The sequence below is a fragment of the Perognathus longimembris genome, chromosome 20 (genome assembly GCF_023159225.1).
Source record: "Perognathus longimembris pacificus isolate PPM17 chromosome 20, ASM2315922v1, whole genome shotgun sequence".
In the NCBI taxonomy this organism is placed as follows: Eukaryota; Metazoa; Chordata; class Mammalia; order Rodentia; family Heteromyidae; genus Perognathus; species Perognathus longimembris.
The window spans coordinates 18,189,929-18,207,487 of NC_063180.1; the positions used below are offsets into that span (position 1 = coordinate 18,189,929).

The following is a 17,559-nucleotide window of genomic DNA, read 5'->3' on the forward strand; positions in this document are numbered from 1 at the left end:
TCTTCCGGCCCCAGGAAGCGGGGCGGAGCCCGACTTCCATCCCCGGGTTGCCATGAACCAGCAGGCGCCACCTCCAGGCCCGGCCACACGCAGGCCCTCGGCCCCAGTCCGGAACCCGACGCCAGTCCGTCCTACTTCCACACCGGTCCGGGCCTCGGTTCCCATCCGAACCTCGGCCCCGGTCCGGGCCTCCACTCCAGTCCGGACTCCGATCCAGGTCAGGACCCCGGCTCCGGCCCGGGCCCCGGCTCCGGTCCGGGCCCCGATCCCGGTCCGGACCCCGATTCCAGCCCAGGCTTCGGCCCCTGTCCAGACCCCGGTCCAGACCAACACCTCGGGCCCGACTGGGGCTCCGGAGACGCCCGCCTGGACGCCGCCCCCGGCCCCGGTGCGGCCCGCGGCCCCGGTGCGCACCTCGGGCCCTGTCCGGGCTCCGACCCCCGTCAGGACCCCGGCTCCAGTCCGGACCCCGGCTGCGGTCCGGGCTCCGATCCCCGTCCGGACCCCGGCTCCAGTCCGGACCCCGACTCCCGTCCAGACTGCCGCCGCCGCCCAGACCAAGACCCTAGCCCCGCTCGACGCCCGGGAGCCCCCGGCCGCGCCTCCGCCCCCGGCCCCGGCTCCGCCCCCGGCCCCGGCGCCTCCCACCCGGACTCCAGCGCCAACCCAGACCCCAGCTCCGGCCCAATTGCCAGCGCCGGCTCCGGCGGCTCCGGCTCCGGTCCCGGCCCCGGCTCCGGTCCCGGCCCCGGCCCCGGCCCCGGCCCCGGCGGCAGAGCCCTCCCCAGTCCAGGGCCGGCCGTCGGGTGCGCCCCCAGGATCCGCCCCGGAGCCCCTCGGGGCCCCGGATCCCGACGCCCAGGGGAGCCTGGAGCCCGTGCGGTCCTCGGTCATCAGGGTGGCGGGGTCCCACCAGGGCCCCCTTCCTGCGCTCTTCCCCGCGGCCTCCAAGCAGCCGGAGCCCTCCGCGGGCTTCCCTTCCGAAACCAGCCTGTCGGCCACCACGCTGGCCGAAGCCCCCGCTCCCGGGCCCTTCTTCCCGCCCTCCCCGTCGGTCTCCTTTGTGTCCACCAACACCTTCACCTCCCCCAACAAGAACATACCCCTGCACAAGAGGCTCTCCATCCGGGTGAACTACTGGTGAGGGGCGACTCCCATCCCTTCCTGGGGAGGGAGAAGAGAAGCTGTGCTGGGCGGCGGGGGGCGGGGGGGGGGGGAGCAGGTAGGACATCAGTGTGAGTTGGGAAACCGAGCTCCTCCAATCCCCTCTCTTTAGGGCCAGAGAGCTGGGTTCAAATCCAAATCCCAGTTTGGGGCTCAGAGCTTCATTCACGTGCATTTTCATTCATTCACTTGCATTCATTCATATTTCTGGAGCTGAGATTCATTCATGATCATTCATTCATCCCTGTGCTTGAACTCAGGGCCTGGGTGCTGTCCCTGAGCTCTTTTGTTCACGGCTAGCGCTCTACCCCTTTGAGCCACAGAGCCACTTTTAATTTTCGAGTGGCTAACCCCAATTGGAGAGAAGAGTCTCAGCCTGCCTGCCTTTGAACTGTGATCCTCAGATCTTAGCCTCCTGAGTAGCTTCAAAACTTTCATTCAGGCCTGGGGATATGGCCTAGTGGCAAGAGAGCTTGCCTCCTATACATGAGGCCCTGGGTTCAATTCCCCAGCACCACATATACAGAAAACGGCCAGAAGTGGTGCTGTGGCTCAAGTGGCAGAGTGCTAGCCTTGAGCAAAAGGAAGCCAGGGACAGTGCTCAGGCCCTGAGTCCAAGGCCCAGGACTGGCAAAAAAAAACAAAAAACAAAAAACAAAAAACTTTCATTCAGAGCTGGGAATATGGCCTAGTGGCAAGAGTGCTTGCCATATACATGAAGCCCTAGGTTCAAATCCTAAGCACCACATATATAGAAAACAGCCAGAAGGGCACGCTGTGGCTCAAGTGGCAGAGTGCTAGCCTTGAGCAAAAAGAAGCCAGGGACAGTGCTCAAGCCCTGAGCCCAAGGCCCAGGACTGGCAAAAAAACAAAACAACAACAACAAAAATCTTTCATTCAGGGCTGGGAATGTGGCCTAGTGGTAAAGTGCTCGTCTTGTATACATGAAGCCCTGGGTTCAATTCCTCAGCACCACATATATAGAAAAAGTCAGAAGTGGCGCTGTGGCTCAAGTGGCAGAGTGCTAGCCTTGAGCAAAAAGAAGCCAAGGGACAGTGCTCAGGCCCTGAGTTCAAGCCCCAGGACTGGCCAAAAAAAACCCAAAACCAAACAAAAAACTTTCATTCAACTCTCATTTCTTAGCTCTGAGTCTCTTTTTGGGGAGGACACAGGGCTTCACCCTTGCTAGGCTGGGGCACTCTACCTCTTGAGCCATGCTTCCACATCTACCTTTTTGCTCATTGGAAAAAAGAATTTCCAGCCGGGCATTGGTGGCCAACACCTGTAATCCTAGCAACTCAGGAGGCTGAGATCTGAGGATTGAGGTTCAAAGCCAGCTGGGGCAGGAAAGTCCTGGAGACTACTTTCTCCAATTAGCCACCAGAAAACTGGAAGTGACACTGTGGTTCAAGTGATAAAGCAGTAGCCTTGAAGCGACAGTGCCCAGGCCCAAAGTTCAAGCCCCACTACACAAAAAAGAAAAAAAAAGAAAAAATTTCCAGCGTGTGTCTCCCCCAGCTGGTTTTGAACCTGGATTGTCAGAGCTCAGACTCCTGATTAGCTAGGATTACAGGTATCATCAGATGGCCAGCCATTAGTGGTCAAAAAGGATCTCAGAAGTCACCTCCTGGGGGAGGAGCATTCTGCATAGCATGACCAGTACAAAGGCCCTGGGGCAGGGCACACCAGCATTGTAGGGAGGCCAGCTAGTTGCCAGAGCAGGAGGAATGAACGGAGGGAGGGCAGTATAAGGGGGGGGGGGCTAGCAGAGATGTAACGGGATGACTGTGTCCACCCCTCTCTACAGTGAGATGACACTGCAGTAGGTTCTGAACTGGGGAGGAAGGTGCTATGGCTGTGGGTACCCACAGGGCCCCTGTGGGCTTGGGAAGATACTGATATGGTCTCCTCTCTTCTCCCCCCCCCCCCCCGCCCCGTCCAGCGGCCTCTGAAGCTATGGCCTTCGGGTGAGTAGTTCTGACTTTGGCTATGGGAGACACCAAGAGCCATACAAATGGGGAGGAATTCCCGTTTCCTCTCTTGTGACCCCATGAGCCGCCCCCCTCCAACGACCCTATCACCCCCATCTCCATCCTCAGTACATTATACTGAAAAAGAGCTTGGAGCAGCAATTCCCAAATCTTCTGGACTTTGTAAGTGTGTTGGCTGGTCTGTGATGTGGAGGGGGGTCAGGCCCTATCCCCATCACCCCACCAGGGCTGGGCTTCCACCCCACTCCCCTGCTTTTCTCCTCCCACCCCAGGAGGATGAAATTGCTGCAGAGGCTACCGGGGAGTTTGAAGTCTTTGTGGGTGGAAGATTGGTCCATTCCAAGAAGGTGATTCTAAACAAGTGGACACCAGGAGGAAAAATGGGGCTGGGGTCCTGAGGGTTGAGGGAAGAGGGGGATGGAAATTACATTTGGGGGTCTTTCTTCTCCATGCTCAGAAAGGCGATGGCTTTGTGGACGAATCTGGGATGAAGAAAATTGTACAAGTTATTAGTGAAGAGCTCGAGAAAAGGTAGCAGGCAATGGTGGGGCTGGAGGTGAGTTGCAGGGCTAGGACTGTGGACAGTGCCCACAGGAGGAGGGCAGAGGCTGGGCTGGGGGTGAGTGGCTCCGCGAGATCTGTTCTTTCCTGTGCCTCAGTTTCCTCAACTATAAAATAGGAATGTTGAGGGCTGGGGATATGGCCTAGTGGCAAGAGTGCTTGCCTCGTATATGTGAGGCCCTGGGTTCAGTTCCCCAGCACCACATATACAGAAAATGGCCAGAAGTGGCGCTGTGGCTCAAGTGGCAGAGTGCTAGCCTTGAGCAAAAAGAAGCCAGGGACAGTGCTCAGGCCCTGAGTCCAAGCCCCAGGACTGGCCAAAAAAAAAACCAACCCCCCCCCCCAAAATAGGAATGTTGAGATGATTCCTCGAGAGGCCCACTATCAGGTAATAAACAGTACGGACAAGTTAGGCACATGGCTCACACCTGTACTCCTAGCTACTCAGGAGGATGAGCTCTGAGGACACCAGGTTCGAAGCCAACCCGGGCAGGAAAACTCCATGAGACTCGTATCCAATTAACCACCAAGAAGCTGGAAGTGGAGCTGGGGCTCCATGGGTCTCAGGCTCTCAATTTAGCTTTGGCCTGGTGGTTCTCCCTGGGTTGGTTTATTTTCTTGAAGGCAGTAAATCCAGAAAAGGACCTTCATTGGTTGGAGCTGGGTCACATGGCCATCTCTCAGCCAATCACTGGTATCCAAAGGAATTTAGCACTTTCATTGGCTAGATTTGAACCACATGCCCATTCTTGGAAATGAAGGTGGAGTTGGTCCATCTGAACCATGATTTAATGGGGCACTGGATGAGTAAGAACAAGTGAACTCGTGAGTTCAGAGTAGTTCATGATAAATTAAAAAATATAATCAACGGCTGGGAATGTAGCTTCGTGGTAGAGTGCTTGCCTAGCATGCATGAAGCCCTGGGTTCAATTCCTCAGCATCACTTAAACAGAAAAAGCCAGAAGTGGCGCTGTGGCTCAAGTGGTAGAGTGCTAGCCTTGAGTAAAAAGAAGCCAGGGACAGTGCTCAGGCCCTGAGTCCAAGCCCCAGGACTGGCAAAACAAAACTAAAAAAATAGAATGATCAGCCAGGCACCAGTGGCTCATGCCTGTCATCCTAGCTACTTAGGAGGCTGAAATCTGAAGATGGCAGTTCAAAGCCAGCTTGGGCAGGAAAGTTGGTGAGACTCTTATCTCCAATGAACCACCAGAAAACCAGAAGTGGCGTTGTGGCTCAACTGGGGGAGTGCTAGCTTTGAGCAAAAGAAGCTCAGGGACAGCACCCAGGCTGCAAGGTAAGCCCCAGGACCGAACCCTCCCCCCCCACACACACTAAAAAAAAGGAAATATTGCAGAAATTTTGTAATTGCCCATTCAAGTAGGAAATACAATGGCTTTCCCAGCCTTTGGTTTTCATAGCATACATATAACTTTGATGCAAGGATTTTTCTGGTTTGTTTTTGTGCTGGTCCTGGGGCTCCAACTCAGGGCCTAGGTACTGTTCCTGAGCTTTGTTTGCTTGGTAACATTTTGAAAACTAGGAAGAATAGAATGGGCATTGTAATCTATAGAATGCACAGAATCACATATATGTACCTTATATAGAATTGTGTGTATATATATGTGTATATACATATATATGTGTGTGTGTTTTTAAATTTTTCTATCTCTTCTTTCCCCATCTCAGGAGCCTCAGCAAGATGATGAGAAGGGCTGAAATGTTGCCAGGTTCTTTTCTGATGAAGGCTGGGGCCAGGGTTGGGTGGGGAGGGCCGAAGAGGGAAATACAGAGTCTGTCTCCCCATCTCCCGGTGTTCGGTCCTGACTGTCTGCCTTAACCACTCTTGCTTCTGTGTGAGTCTCCTGCTGTTGTACTCCCCACGTCACCCTCATTATGGATCAGAGAGGGGTGATGGAAAGCAAGGGGGGAGGATGCCAGTGGCTAGCAACTTAAATGTCCCATGACTCAGTTGCTGCTGTGTTGGCACTAGTGTGAGGAAACTAAGGCAGGATGCACCCGGGAAAATGAAGATGGGAGCCGGAAGTCAGGAATCCAGAGATATGTATACTCATGAACAACTTGATTAAAAGCACACAAGCAAGCTTGGAGCACCAGTGGTTCAGGCCTACAATCCTAGCTACTCAGGAGAATAAGACCTAAGAATTGTAGGTTGAAGCCAGCCTGGGCAGGAAAGTCTGTGAAACTCTTATCTCCAAAGAACCAGCAAAAAGCCAGAAGTGGAGCTGTGGCTCAAGTGGTAGCGCTAGCCTTAAGCAAAAAAGCTAAGGGACAGCGCCCAGGCCCTAAGTTAAAGCCCTAGTATTGGCACACACATACACAGTCATAAAGATTAGGATAAGAAAAAACTATTGCTCTGTGTATTACATAGCAAAGAAAAAGTATAGATTAACAACAGAAGTCAGTAAGTTTAATAGAGCACCAAAATATAAACAAACAGCATTTAATTTACAGACAAAACCTCTTATGCAATAACCACAACAAATATTTCAAATTTTCAAACATTCTTTGATTTTGTTTTTTGGGTACTAGTGTTGGGGCCTTGAACTCAGGGCCTGAGCACTGTTCCTGGCTTCTATTTGCTTCTCTTAGCACTCTACCTCTTGAGCCACAGTGCCACTTCTGGCTTTTTCTATATATGTGGTACTAAGGAATTGAACCCAGGGGCTTCATGTATATGAGGTGAGCCCTTTACCACTAGGCCACATTCCCAGCCCCACAAATTTTCAAATATTCTTAACTAATAACACCAGCCTTCTCTGGAGGCAACTTTAACACAAATCTGGGGCATGAAGAACTGGAGGCTTACCATATTACAAGATTCTAATTTCCATTCAAAAGTATGTTTTGGAACCCAAAATGGGAGGGAAAAAAGATACCATCAGTTTTTGTAAAAACTGGAACGGGTTGAATTGACCCTAAAGCTCTACAAGAGAAAAACTGAACATTAGAAAAACTGGGCACTGGTGGCTCCTATTTGTAATCTTAGCTACTCAAGAGGCTGAGATCTGAGGACTGTGGTAGGAAGCCATCCCAAGCAGAAGTTTGAGACCCTTATCTGCCAAACTAGCCAGAACTGTGGCTCAAGTGGTAGAACACTAGCCTTGAGCAAATGAAGCTCAGGGACATCGCCCGTTCTTGAGTTCAAGTCCCAGGACTGGCATGCCAGTGTGCTGGCACGTGCGCGTGCACACACACGATCAGAAAAGCAGGACAATGCCAGTTCAACAGTACTCCAAGCTTAGACAATTTTAATGTTAACATGTAAAATCAAAATTCAAAATCCTGGAGTGGCAAAACCGTTCAAACCATGGTTCAGTCCACCAGACACATCACATGTGTGCACACACAAACACACAAATGTACACTCAAACTTTTGCAGGGGAAAGTAAGGAAAGGCAGTCAAATATGAGAAACTGCTTTTTCCTCTCCAATTACAAAAGGCTAACTTTACTTTTGGCAGTATTTTAGGACCTGGAATGTTCTAGGGCTTGAGCCATGCCCCTTTCCTCCCCCCCCCCCCCCCAGGTAGGGTCTCTAGCTTTTGCCTAGGCGGGGACCTAAGACTGCCCCCCTCCTGCCTCCACCCCCAGGCCCTGCCCATGGACTGGAACTGTCTTTGGTGCCCAGATAGATTCATAAAGCCAATAAGCAGTGGGTACAGCTGCAGGAAGTGGTTTTACAGTCACATTCCCCAAAAGCCAAGTCCGTGGTCCGTTTGTGGAGAGACAGGCACATCTAGCACTGGGTGAACGGAAGGCAAACTGGGAGAAGCCCAAGGGCAGTCGTCTGCTAACATTCCTTAAGATACCAAACATACACCTGCTTTTTATCAAGAGCTTCCACATAGAAATCTACTGCAGGGAGAATGAACACACAGATTAATACATGGGGCTAGGGGCGTGGCTCACATGGAAGGACACCTGCATAGCCAGCACAAGGTCCTTGAGTTTAAATCCTAGTATTGTCAAATAAATAGAATACTAAATACAATAAATAAAAACACAGCAAGTATAAAAATTTTTTAAAACAAGTGAGACGTCTAAAAGATGACTAATCCACTCTAGTAAGATATCTTTACACTGTAGGTATTAAAGAAAACCACAGGGGTTGGGGGGCATGGCTCAGTTGGTAAAGAGCCAGCCCAGGAGTAAAAACATCGGGTACGGAGTACAAGTCCAGTCTGAGGAGGGAGGGAGGGAGAAAAACCCAACCCAAGAGGCTGTAGAATAGATCACCTTGATTCATATAGATTTGCATATGCATTCAGAAAACTGTTCAAAGCCACACAGTACAGATACCAACAAAAGCCCAAGCTTAAACAAAAACCCAAACTGTTAACAATGACCACCTTTGGGAACCATTTTCCAACCAGGCAAACAAAATAGTAGGAATACTGCTTAATGATTTCTTTCCGCATATCTTTAGCTACTATGTTTTCTGAGTCTGGGGAATGGATGTATACCCTAAAAAAGCTTCTACATCGACAGTCTTCCCTCAGCCACACAGTCCACAGGGCCTGGAAAATAGACTGAAATGCAATGTTCTCTATCTGAATAAAGTTACTAAAGCACTTCAACAAATACGCACACACAGAAGAATCTGACACCGAGATCCAGCAGCTGACCCACCCACAGCGTCCCCACAGTGTACAATTCCAGGTTTTCTCCACAGTTCTCCAATCTCCACTAGATTCCTGGGTTGTCTCCATCATTTCTTCTTATTTCCCTTGGTTCATTTCTACCGATCCCATCATTGGCAATTGGTTTGGGCAAACCATGCTTTCTTGGTGAAACGGTGCTGGACAAGTTTGTAGAGGTCGCAGAAGGTGGGATGGCAGGAGGTTCCGAGAGGAGGGAGGGGCAGGGAGGGGGTGGGTGGTCCGGGTGGGGGGGGGACATCTTCCCACCCCCTCACACCCCCCAGCCCCTCGCTCCGCCAGCTTCACCAGGCCCAGGTGTCTTCCGATTCGGCGCTGGGTCTTTCCCCGGTGCTTTTGCTCACCCCCCCCCCCACAAGTTCGATTCCCTCACCTCTCCCCCACCCCGTTCCCCGCGGCTTCGACCCCCCCAGCCTCGACCTCCCCCACTCCACCCCGGCCCTGTTCCCAGCGGTCACAACCCCATCTCCCTGGTGGCCTCTGACCCCCCCCACCCCGCCCCGCCCGGGAGGCCACGCCTCCAACCTGGGTCGTGGCCTCTAACCACGCCCCACATAGCCACGCCCCCAACGCCGCCCCGACTCCCGGCGGCCACGCCCCGCGTCGCGGGCGCTCAGTCCCCCGGGGGGCCGCGGACGTCCTGGGCCGCCAGCGCCAGGGCAAAGGCCAGCGCGTCGGGGCGCAGCTCCGGGGGGTCGGCGTCGAAGGCCGCCTCCCGGGCCCGGCAGCCTTCCACGAACAGCCGTCGGCGCTCCTCGATGTCTCGCATGATGCGGACGGGGATCCTGGGCGAGTGGGTGAGGTAGTGGTGGAACATGCGCTCGCGGATGGCCAGCAGCCCCGGCGGGTCGTGCAGCGGCGGCGCCGACGCCAGGCCCGGGACGCGCCGGGATCGGGCCGCTTCGGCCAACAGGATCGCCTGCATCTCCCGAGCCAGGAACCGGCCGCTCGCTCCCGCATCCATCACCTCGCGGATGTCATCGTCCGCGCTGCTCACCGCCGGGACGCCGCGCCGTCCCCGCAGCTCGGACATGGTCGTCCCGCGACGCCCGGCACCACTCGGTGGCCTTTGGCAGCGCACGCTGACTGGCCGGCCTCGGCTAAGCGCATGCGTGGAGGCTCGGCGCCCGCTGGGACGCGGTGCGCATGCGTGGAGCTTCGCCGGGAAGCCAGTGCGCATGCGTGAGACGCGGGGGCGGCCTGTGCGATCCCGGAGCGTTTCCCAGCGCCCTTAGGTCTGCAGCCCGAGGACCCCGACACGTTCCAAGTTACAGACCTGGACTCAGTACTCCGACGGAGCGCCCAGAAAGATGATTTCCCAAGTCCCTTCCTTTTTCTTCCTGTGTGTGTGCCGTCCTAAGGGCTTGAACTCGGCGCCTGGGCGCTGTCCTGAGCTGCTCGCGCTCGAGGCTGGCGCTCCACCCCTTGAGCCACAGCGCCGCTTCCCGCTTTTTGGTGGCTCACTGGGGAGAATTTTCATGTTCTTCCCCTATCTGGCCTTGAACCGCAATTTTCAGATCTCAGCCTCCTGAGTAGTTAGGATGACAGGCGTGAGCTTAACTCCAGAAGATTTCTTAATGAAAAAGCAGCACATATAAATATAGCACAGTGAATATAATTTGTCAACTTTTGTGAATGAAAAAGAAATTTGGAGTTGTTTGTATATGCATAGCGAGATAGGAGCTATGGCTGACACGTTCTTGTCAAGTGCAGGGTCCAGGGAACAGGACTTGTGAATAGATTGACTGAGCTGGGCACCACCTGCGGCTTTTTTTTTTTTTTTTTTTTTGGTAACTTAGTGGAGATAAGAGTCAGACTTTTGGGCTGAGAATATGCCCTAGTGGCAAGAGTGTTTGCCTCGTATACATGAAGCCCTTGGTTCGATTCCCCACCACCACATGTATAAAAAATGGCCAGAAGTGGCGCTGTGGCTCAAGTGGTAGAGTGCTAGCCTTGAGCAAAAAGAAGCCAGGGACTGTGGGTCCAGGACCTGAGTCCCAAGCTCTAGGACTGGCCAAAAAAAAAAAAAAAAAAGACTTTTGTTTTGCTTTTTGTCAGTCTTGGGGCTTGAACTCAGGGTCTGAGCACTGTCCCTGGCTTCTTTTTGTTCTAGGCTAGCAGTCTACCATTTGAGCCACAGCGCCACTTCTGGCTGTTTTCTATATATGTGGTGCTTGGGAATTGAACCCAGGGCTTCGTGTATGCAAGGCAAGCACTCTACCACTAGGCCATATTCCCAGCCCCTTTCACGATTTTTCTACCCAAGCTGTCTTTGAATCAAAATTACAAAGATTACAAACTGAGTGAAAGAAATGAATAATCTAAAAATTCTGTATTTTTAAATGGGGGTGCTGAGCACGCACACTTGTAATCCTGGCAACTCAGGAGGTGGAGATCTGAGGATAACAGTTCCAAGCCAGCCTGTGCAGGAAAGTCCATGAGATTCTTACCTCCAATTTACCACCAAAAAGCTAGAAATGGAATTGTGGCTTTAGGAAAACTAAAGCATTGAGCAAAAAAGCTAAAGGACAGGCCTGAATTCAAGCCCCAGTACCAGCACAAAATGAAAACATAACAGAAAAAAGTAGCTGTGGGTTGTTTTTGTTTTGCTTTGCCAGTCCTGGGGCTTGAACTTGGGGCCTTGGCACAGTCCCTGAGCTGCTTTTGCTCAAGGCTAGCACTCTGCCACTTGAGCCACAGCACCACTTCCAGCATTTTCTGTTTATGTGGTACTGAGGAATTGAATCCAGGGTTTCATACATGGTAGGCAAGCACTCTACCACTAAGCCACATTCCCAGCCCCAGCTGTGTCATTTTGAAAACACAATTTATCATGTAACATGTACAATGTTTACTTTGTCACTCCAAATGCCTCAGGGAGCACAAAATCTGTCCTACAGGGCAAACTTGATGTGACACAAGAGAACAGAAACTTGGACATGGTTAAATTCTTTCCATTGCTTTGCAGTCCTAAAAATGCAGTTGTAATTTTTTTTTTCTGATCCTGGGCCTTGAACTGTGGGCCTGAACGCTGTCCCTAAGCTACTTTTGCTCAAGGCTAGCACTCTACCACTTGAACTACAGCACCACTCCTAGCTTTTTCTGTGATTAATTGGAGGTTAGTCTTGTCGACTTTCTTGCCCAGGCTGGCTTCAAACCATGATCCTCAGATCTCAGCCTCCTGAGTAGCTAGTATTACAGGTGTGAGCCACCAGTACCTCACTAGTTGTAATTTTTCTTTTTTTGGCAGATCCTGGGGCTTGACCTCAGGGCATTGGTGCTGTCCCTGACCTTTTGCTTCAGGCTAGCATTCTACCACTTGAGCCATAGCACCACTTCCAGCCTTTTCTGAGTAGTTTATGGGAGATAAGAGTCTAATGGACTTTCCTGCTTGGGTTGCCTGGGAACTGAGATCACCAGATCTCAGCCTCCTGAGCAGCTAGGATTACAGATGTGAGCCACCTGCACCTGACTAGTTGTAATTCTTTATCATCACTATCTGCTTATTTCTTTCTTCCACATGGACTCTATTGGCAGTTTTTCTTCATCCAAGTTTCAATAAAAAAAATTTATTTTTTTTCATGAAGTCACACTGAGGGACCAAAACCTTTATTATTATTATTTTTCATGAAGTCACGTTTGGTAAGGAGACCATTTTTATAATGCCAGGGGAAGGGGGGGGGGATCTAGAGCAATCACAAACTCCTAGATCAATCACAAACTCAAAAGTCATACAGGAGTCTTCCAATGCTTTCAACATTATTCTTTTCTACTTTTCAAATTTATTAGGATGATTACTCATTTTGCAGGGCTGGGAATGGAAGCGGGGGTGGCCCTAAGGCATACTAGGTAACTTGTTCCACCACTTGGCTCCGTCCCTCTCGCCCTGGCCCCTCGATTTCTTTTCGGATGTTATTTTTCTCAGACTGAGGCAAACTCACTCTAGACTTTTAAAAAAAAAAAAAAAAGTTGCTGGATGGATTTGGCTTGAACGCCGCCGGGAGCTACTCCCTATTGATGAACTTATCGCACCCGAGTTCTTCGATGAGGGGGTTGATCACCTCGGAGGCGGTCAGGGCTATGGTAAAGGTGAGGATGTCGAAGTCCACCCGCTGGGGGTTGCGGTGGTACTCGGCGTCGAAGGCGGCCTCCCGGGCCCGGCACGCTTCCACGAACCTGCGCCGGCGCTCCTCCAGCTCCTGGATCCTGCCGGGAGCGATCGGGTAGTTCTCCAGGTAGTGGCGGAGGAACTGCTGGTAGTTGATGCCCAGCACGCTCAGGGGGTGCCGCAGGCGGAGGTAGGGCAGCGCGGCCAGCGCCCCGGCATGGCCTGACCGAGACCGGGGTCGGCTCTCGGGAGCCTCTTCTTCCAGCGGCTCCCCCAAAAGTCGAGCTACCTCGGCCATACGGGCGTCCCGGGCCGCCGCCGCCGCCGCCGCCGCCATCGGGCCGCCCCTGGCCGCCGCCGCCGCCGCCGCCGCCGGGCCTCCTCCCCTAGTCTCCGCCATCCGGCCGTCCCCGGCCGCCGCCGCCACTGCGACCACCGCTCCGTCCCTGGCCGCCGCCACCGGCTCGTCCCACACCTCCGCCGCCGGGCCTCCCTGGGCCTCCGCCATCGGGCCTCCCCGGCTCTCCTCGCGCAGCGCCGCGGCCGGCGCCCGCCTCCCGCCGCCTACCTCGGCTGGCGGGGCGTCGCCGTCCCTGCTCGCCGCGCCCGTCGGGGGGTCACTGCGGCTGCTGTCGGCCGGCAGCTGGGACATCTCAGGAGGACGCCGAGCGTCAATGACCGGGCTCCCAGAACTGAAATCTGTGGGTTTGTTTTTTAATGTATACGTGTATAGATAAGGTGGGATAACGTGGACCGGCGGCGACGCCGTGCGTCCACGCAGGAGCGCGAACACGAGCGCAATGCGCACCGGGGAGGACGCCGCCAGCGCACGCGCAGAGCAGGCGGCCGAGCCGAAGGGTACTGCGCACGCGCGGTAGCTAGGGACGCTGCCTGCGGTCGCTATGGAGGCCGCCTAGCGGCCGAGATCGGTCGTGAATCTGAAACAGCTGGACGTGGACGGGCGGGGGGGGGGGGGGGGGGAGGGGCCGGTGAGGCTTATTTTACATTTCTGCTACTTCAAGGTTTATTAGTGAAATCCTAGCGCATTTTTTTTCCCTATAGACATTCCCAGGGTTCAAAGCTAGGGCTGTTTTCTCTTCCCAGCAATTATAATGCTACATCCATTATAAACCAGGCACTAGGTGGTTCATACCTGTAAAATCCCAGCTACTCAGGACGCTGAGTTCTTCGGATCCCGGTTCAAAGTCAGCCCAGGCAGGGACATCTCTGAGACTCTTAACGCCACTTAAGCAGCAAAAAGCTAGAAATGGAGCTGTAGACCAAGTGATAGAGCACTAAGCTCAGGGACAGTGCTAGGCCCTGAGTTCAAGCTGAGGACCATCCAGGAAAAAATAGCACACACACACACACACACACACACACACACACACACACACACACCCCTCTCATTTCTCCAGGAACAAAAGAATGGATGCATAAATAGGGGCTGAGGAGTCAAAGTTGTCAAGACAAACAGCTGTGCGGGAGGGTGGAGTGGGTATGGGAATAGGGAGAGGGCCAGAGGGTGACCAGCCAGGCCCAGGACAGTGTGAATTGGTTTCTGAGTAATCTTCCTTGCATTCCTGGCATAAAATCAACAGCTAATATGCTGGACTCAACTTCAGAGCACTGATTTAAGAAATGTTGGGAACATTCATCAAGGAATTGGTGGTGTGTGCTTTATTTTTGCTTGTCACTACTGGGGTTTGTACTCAGAGCTGGGAGCTCTCCCTTTCTTGCTCAAGGCTAGTGCTCTACTCCTGGAGCCACAGCTCCACTTCCAGACTTCTTTATTTTTCTTTTCTTCTGGGACAGGACAAGGAGCCTCTGTGTGTTTGCCCCTGGAATGTATGACTGGTTTTCTTCCTATAATCCTCACCATCTCAGGACTCCCTGTGAGTTAGAGTGGCCTTCTTTTGATGTTGGATGACCATCTAAAGGAACTTTATATCTCCCCACAGCACGCAGGGTCCAATGAGTTGTTTTTTTGGAAATCCTGGACACCCTGATTAACTCACTTCCAAAACAAGGTTCCTGGGGATTGGGCAGAGACTAACCCACTGTCCACCCATCATTGTCCAATTAACCAGTCACACACTGCCGGCCAGAGTGAGACAATATCCCGTATCAACAGAGACAAAGAAGGGGATTGTGGTCCAAATTAAATGCCTGAGGAAAACCGAAATTCTTGTCCTCTGCCACTCGCCTTAGAAGATACCTCCTCTCACTGCGCACAAACCAGGCACCAATGACTAGGACTCGTGCAGGATTTGAGAGAGGCAAACAAGTGGGTGGAAACCATCCACACTACAGTAGATATCGGCTCTCCTGGACACCATTTGGCTTCCCAAAAAGGTGGCCATTATTCGTTGTAAGGGTCATCAAAAAGGAGAGACCCCTTAGGCTCAGGGCAACAGCTGAGCTGATGAGACAGCTCAGGAGGCCTCCCTAAAATCAATGGGGCCTTTGGAGCTCCTAGTCATTACACCCCTACCACAGCTGCAGAAGGCCTCACTACACAAAAGAAGATTTAGAATTGGAAAAGACCTTCCCTACAGAGACACTTCTCTCTGGATGGAGAAAGCGGCAGGATGGAAAAGGTATGCGTCCCTCAAGCCCTGGAACACACCTTGGTTTCACTGACACACCAAAACACTCATGTAGGGGAAACTCACTTGAGTCAGTTATTGCAAAAACGTTTCTCCACCCCCCCATTTAAAAGACCTCATCTCTGATGTGGCATCCAGATGTGTGAGTTGCCAACAGGTAAATGCTGGAAAGGTGGAAACTGTGGGGAGGGCACGCATGTGAGGAACCTCACCTAGTAAGTTTGGGGAAGTGGACTTCACAGAGGTAAAACCTGGAAAGTATGGGTATCGGTATCTGTTAGTACTAGTGGATACCTTTTCAGGCTGGGCTGAGGCATTCCTGACAAAAACCAAGACCGCTCAGATAAGAGTTAAAAACTTACTCCATGGGAGCTAGGAATGTGGCTTAGCAGTAGAGTACTCACCTTGCATGCATGAAGACCAGGGTTCAATTCCTCAGCACCACATAAGCAGAAAAAGCCAGAAGTGGCACTGTGGCTCAAATGGTAGAGTGCTAGCCTTGAGTGAAAAGAAGCTAGGGACAGTGCTCAGGCCCTGAGTTCAAGCCCCAGGAATGGCACACACACACACACACACACACACACACACACACACACACAAACCAAAACACAACACCCCCCCAAAAAAAACCCCAAAAACTCCATGAAACAATTCCTAGATTTGGCTTACCCTTAGCAGTGGGGTCTGGCAATGGCCCGGCCTTCATGGCCCAAATTACTCAATTATTAGCTAAGGCCCTAGGAATAAATTGGAAACTCTGTTGTATTTCTAGATCTCAGGGTTCAGAGCAGGTGGAAAGAATGAATAGGACCTTAAAGGAAACATTAGGTGAATTAATTCCAGAGGTAGGACATGACTGAGTAAGCCTCCTCCCCTTTGCTCTCCTCCATGCAAAATGCACCCCCTATGTTAAAGGATTCACTCCCTTTGAAATAGTTTATGGTAGACCACCCCCTTTGGTTCCTAAACTTGGGGAAGCTATACTAACAGAAGTGTCAAACCATAATCTTGTCTAGTCACTGCAGGCTTCTCAACATGTCCTTTTACGTGCCTGTCCTTTGGTAGCCGAGGTCCACCAGCCTCCTGAGGAAACCACCCACTCTCCATCACCTGGACAGCTGGCGAGGGTCAAAAGGCATCACGCTCCTGAACCAGAACGCAAGTGGCAAGGACCTTACTCGGTGTGCTAACAACACCGTTGGCTGTGAAAGTGGCCAGGAAACAGCATTTGATCCACCAGCCTTGAGTGACACAGGCAATGGGAAAACATCCAGAGACGGCTGCAAGATTGACCATTCATCCACACTCAGAGGACCCCTGAAAGATAAGACTTACCTGTCAGTGATCATTCTCATGTGGTTCACCAGGACAGGCTTCTTGGCTATGGCCGGCCCTCCTTGCTCTCAGTGCGTTATTAAGACCTCCCATGGGGAGAGCGTCTCTGCCCACACCTTTGGACAGGTGGCCTGCTCTTATTCAGTGACTGAGTGGTCTTATGGTGGACACCCATGCTGGTTGGGACAGAGTAAGGGAAGCAAGGCAAGTTCAGGGTGTCCCGGCAAGACAAGTCAATACATGTGTTGGACCTGCTGCACAACCAGGCCTGTCCTCTGTTGGGGGAGTTCAGGATCTGGCCCAAAAGGAGGATGTAAAATACACGGTACCCTCTCTCTTCCCATTAATGGGCCCCATCATCCTGCTATTATTGGCACTAACAGTAGGCCCTTGCATAATAGATTGCCTAACCAAATATATCCGAGATCATATACAGCCTGTAAAATGAATGGTACTTACCACCAACCCTCACTATATGTCCCTCCAAACTGAAGATGTAACGTCCACCTATCTATTATTTGATTTGGAAATAAAAACCAGTGGGGAACGTGAGAGCCCAGTTTTAGATATAGCTTAAAAGAAAGCCATTTCTTTTATTTGTTTGTTTTGTTTTTTGGCCGGTTCTGGGGCTTGAACTCAGGGTCTGGGGACTATCCCTTACCTTTTTCTTTCTTTTTTTTCTTTGACAGTCCTGGGGCTTGAACTCAGGGCCTGAGCACTGTCCCTGGCTTCTTTTTGCTCAAGGCTAGGACTCTACCACTTGAGCCACAGCACCACCTCTAGCCTTTTCTATATATGTGGTGCTGAGGAATCGAACCCAGGGCTTCACGTATACGAGGCAAGCACTTTACCACTAGGCCATATTCCCAGCCCCAAGAAAGACATTTCTTGATGAAAACCCTAATGGCTCCAGGAAGTGACCTCATGATATTGCTTATCTTGACAAAGCTAATGGCAAAATTAACTTCTGTAAGGGCTGGGAATATGGCCTAGTGGCAAGAGAGCTAGCCTCGTATACATGAGGCCCTGGGTTCAATTCCCCAGCACCACATATACAGAAAACGGCCAGAAGTGGCGCTGTGGCTCAAGTGGCAGAGTGCTAGCCTTGAGCAA

The 17,559-nt window shown here is 52.2% G+C and overlaps 3 protein-coding genes across 3 annotated transcripts; 1 reads left to right on the forward strand and 2 right to left on the reverse strand.

The window, feature by feature from the left end:
* The first annotated feature begins 52 nt into the window (after positions 1-52).
* Selenov (selenoprotein V) lies at positions 53-5,440 on the forward strand. Its single transcript, XM_048329974.1, has 7 exons — positions 53-682; positions 863-1,140; positions 3,107-3,131; positions 3,264-3,317; positions 3,428-3,502; positions 3,613-3,711; positions 5,403-5,440. Exons 1-6 carry the CDS (start codon positions 53-55, stop codon positions 3,688-3,690), a joined length of 1,140 nt encoding a protein of 379 aa, XP_048185931.1. The 3' UTR covers positions 3,691-3,711; positions 5,403-5,440.
* A 3,543-nt stretch (positions 5,441-8,983) lies between these two features.
* Positions 8,984-9,450, reverse strand: Eid2b (EP300 interacting inhibitor of differentiation 2B). The gene has a single exon (XM_048329670.1). The coding sequence runs from the start codon at positions 9,425-9,427 to the stop codon at positions 9,008-9,010; it is 420 nt and encodes a 139-aa protein (XP_048185627.1). The 5' UTR covers positions 9,428-9,450; the 3' UTR covers positions 8,984-9,007.
* Positions 9,451-12,000: 2,550 nt separating this feature from the next.
* On the reverse strand, positions 12,001-13,314 carry Eid2 (EP300 interacting inhibitor of differentiation 2). Its single transcript, XM_048329669.1, has one exon. The coding sequence runs from the start codon at positions 13,152-13,154 to the stop codon at positions 12,399-12,401; it is 756 nt and encodes a 251-aa protein (XP_048185626.1). The 5' UTR covers positions 13,155-13,314; the 3' UTR covers positions 12,001-12,398.
* Between the last annotated feature and the right edge of the window lie 4,245 nt (positions 13,315-17,559).

Coding starts and splice junctions, on each gene's coding strand:
- Eid2b (XM_048329670.1), bottom strand. CDS start 9,427: ATGTCCGAGCTGCGGGGACGGCGCGGCGTCCCGGCGGTGAGCAGCGCG.
- Eid2 (XM_048329669.1), bottom strand. CDS start 13,154: ATGTCCCAGCTGCCGGCCGACAGCAGCCGCAGTGACCCCCCGACGGGC.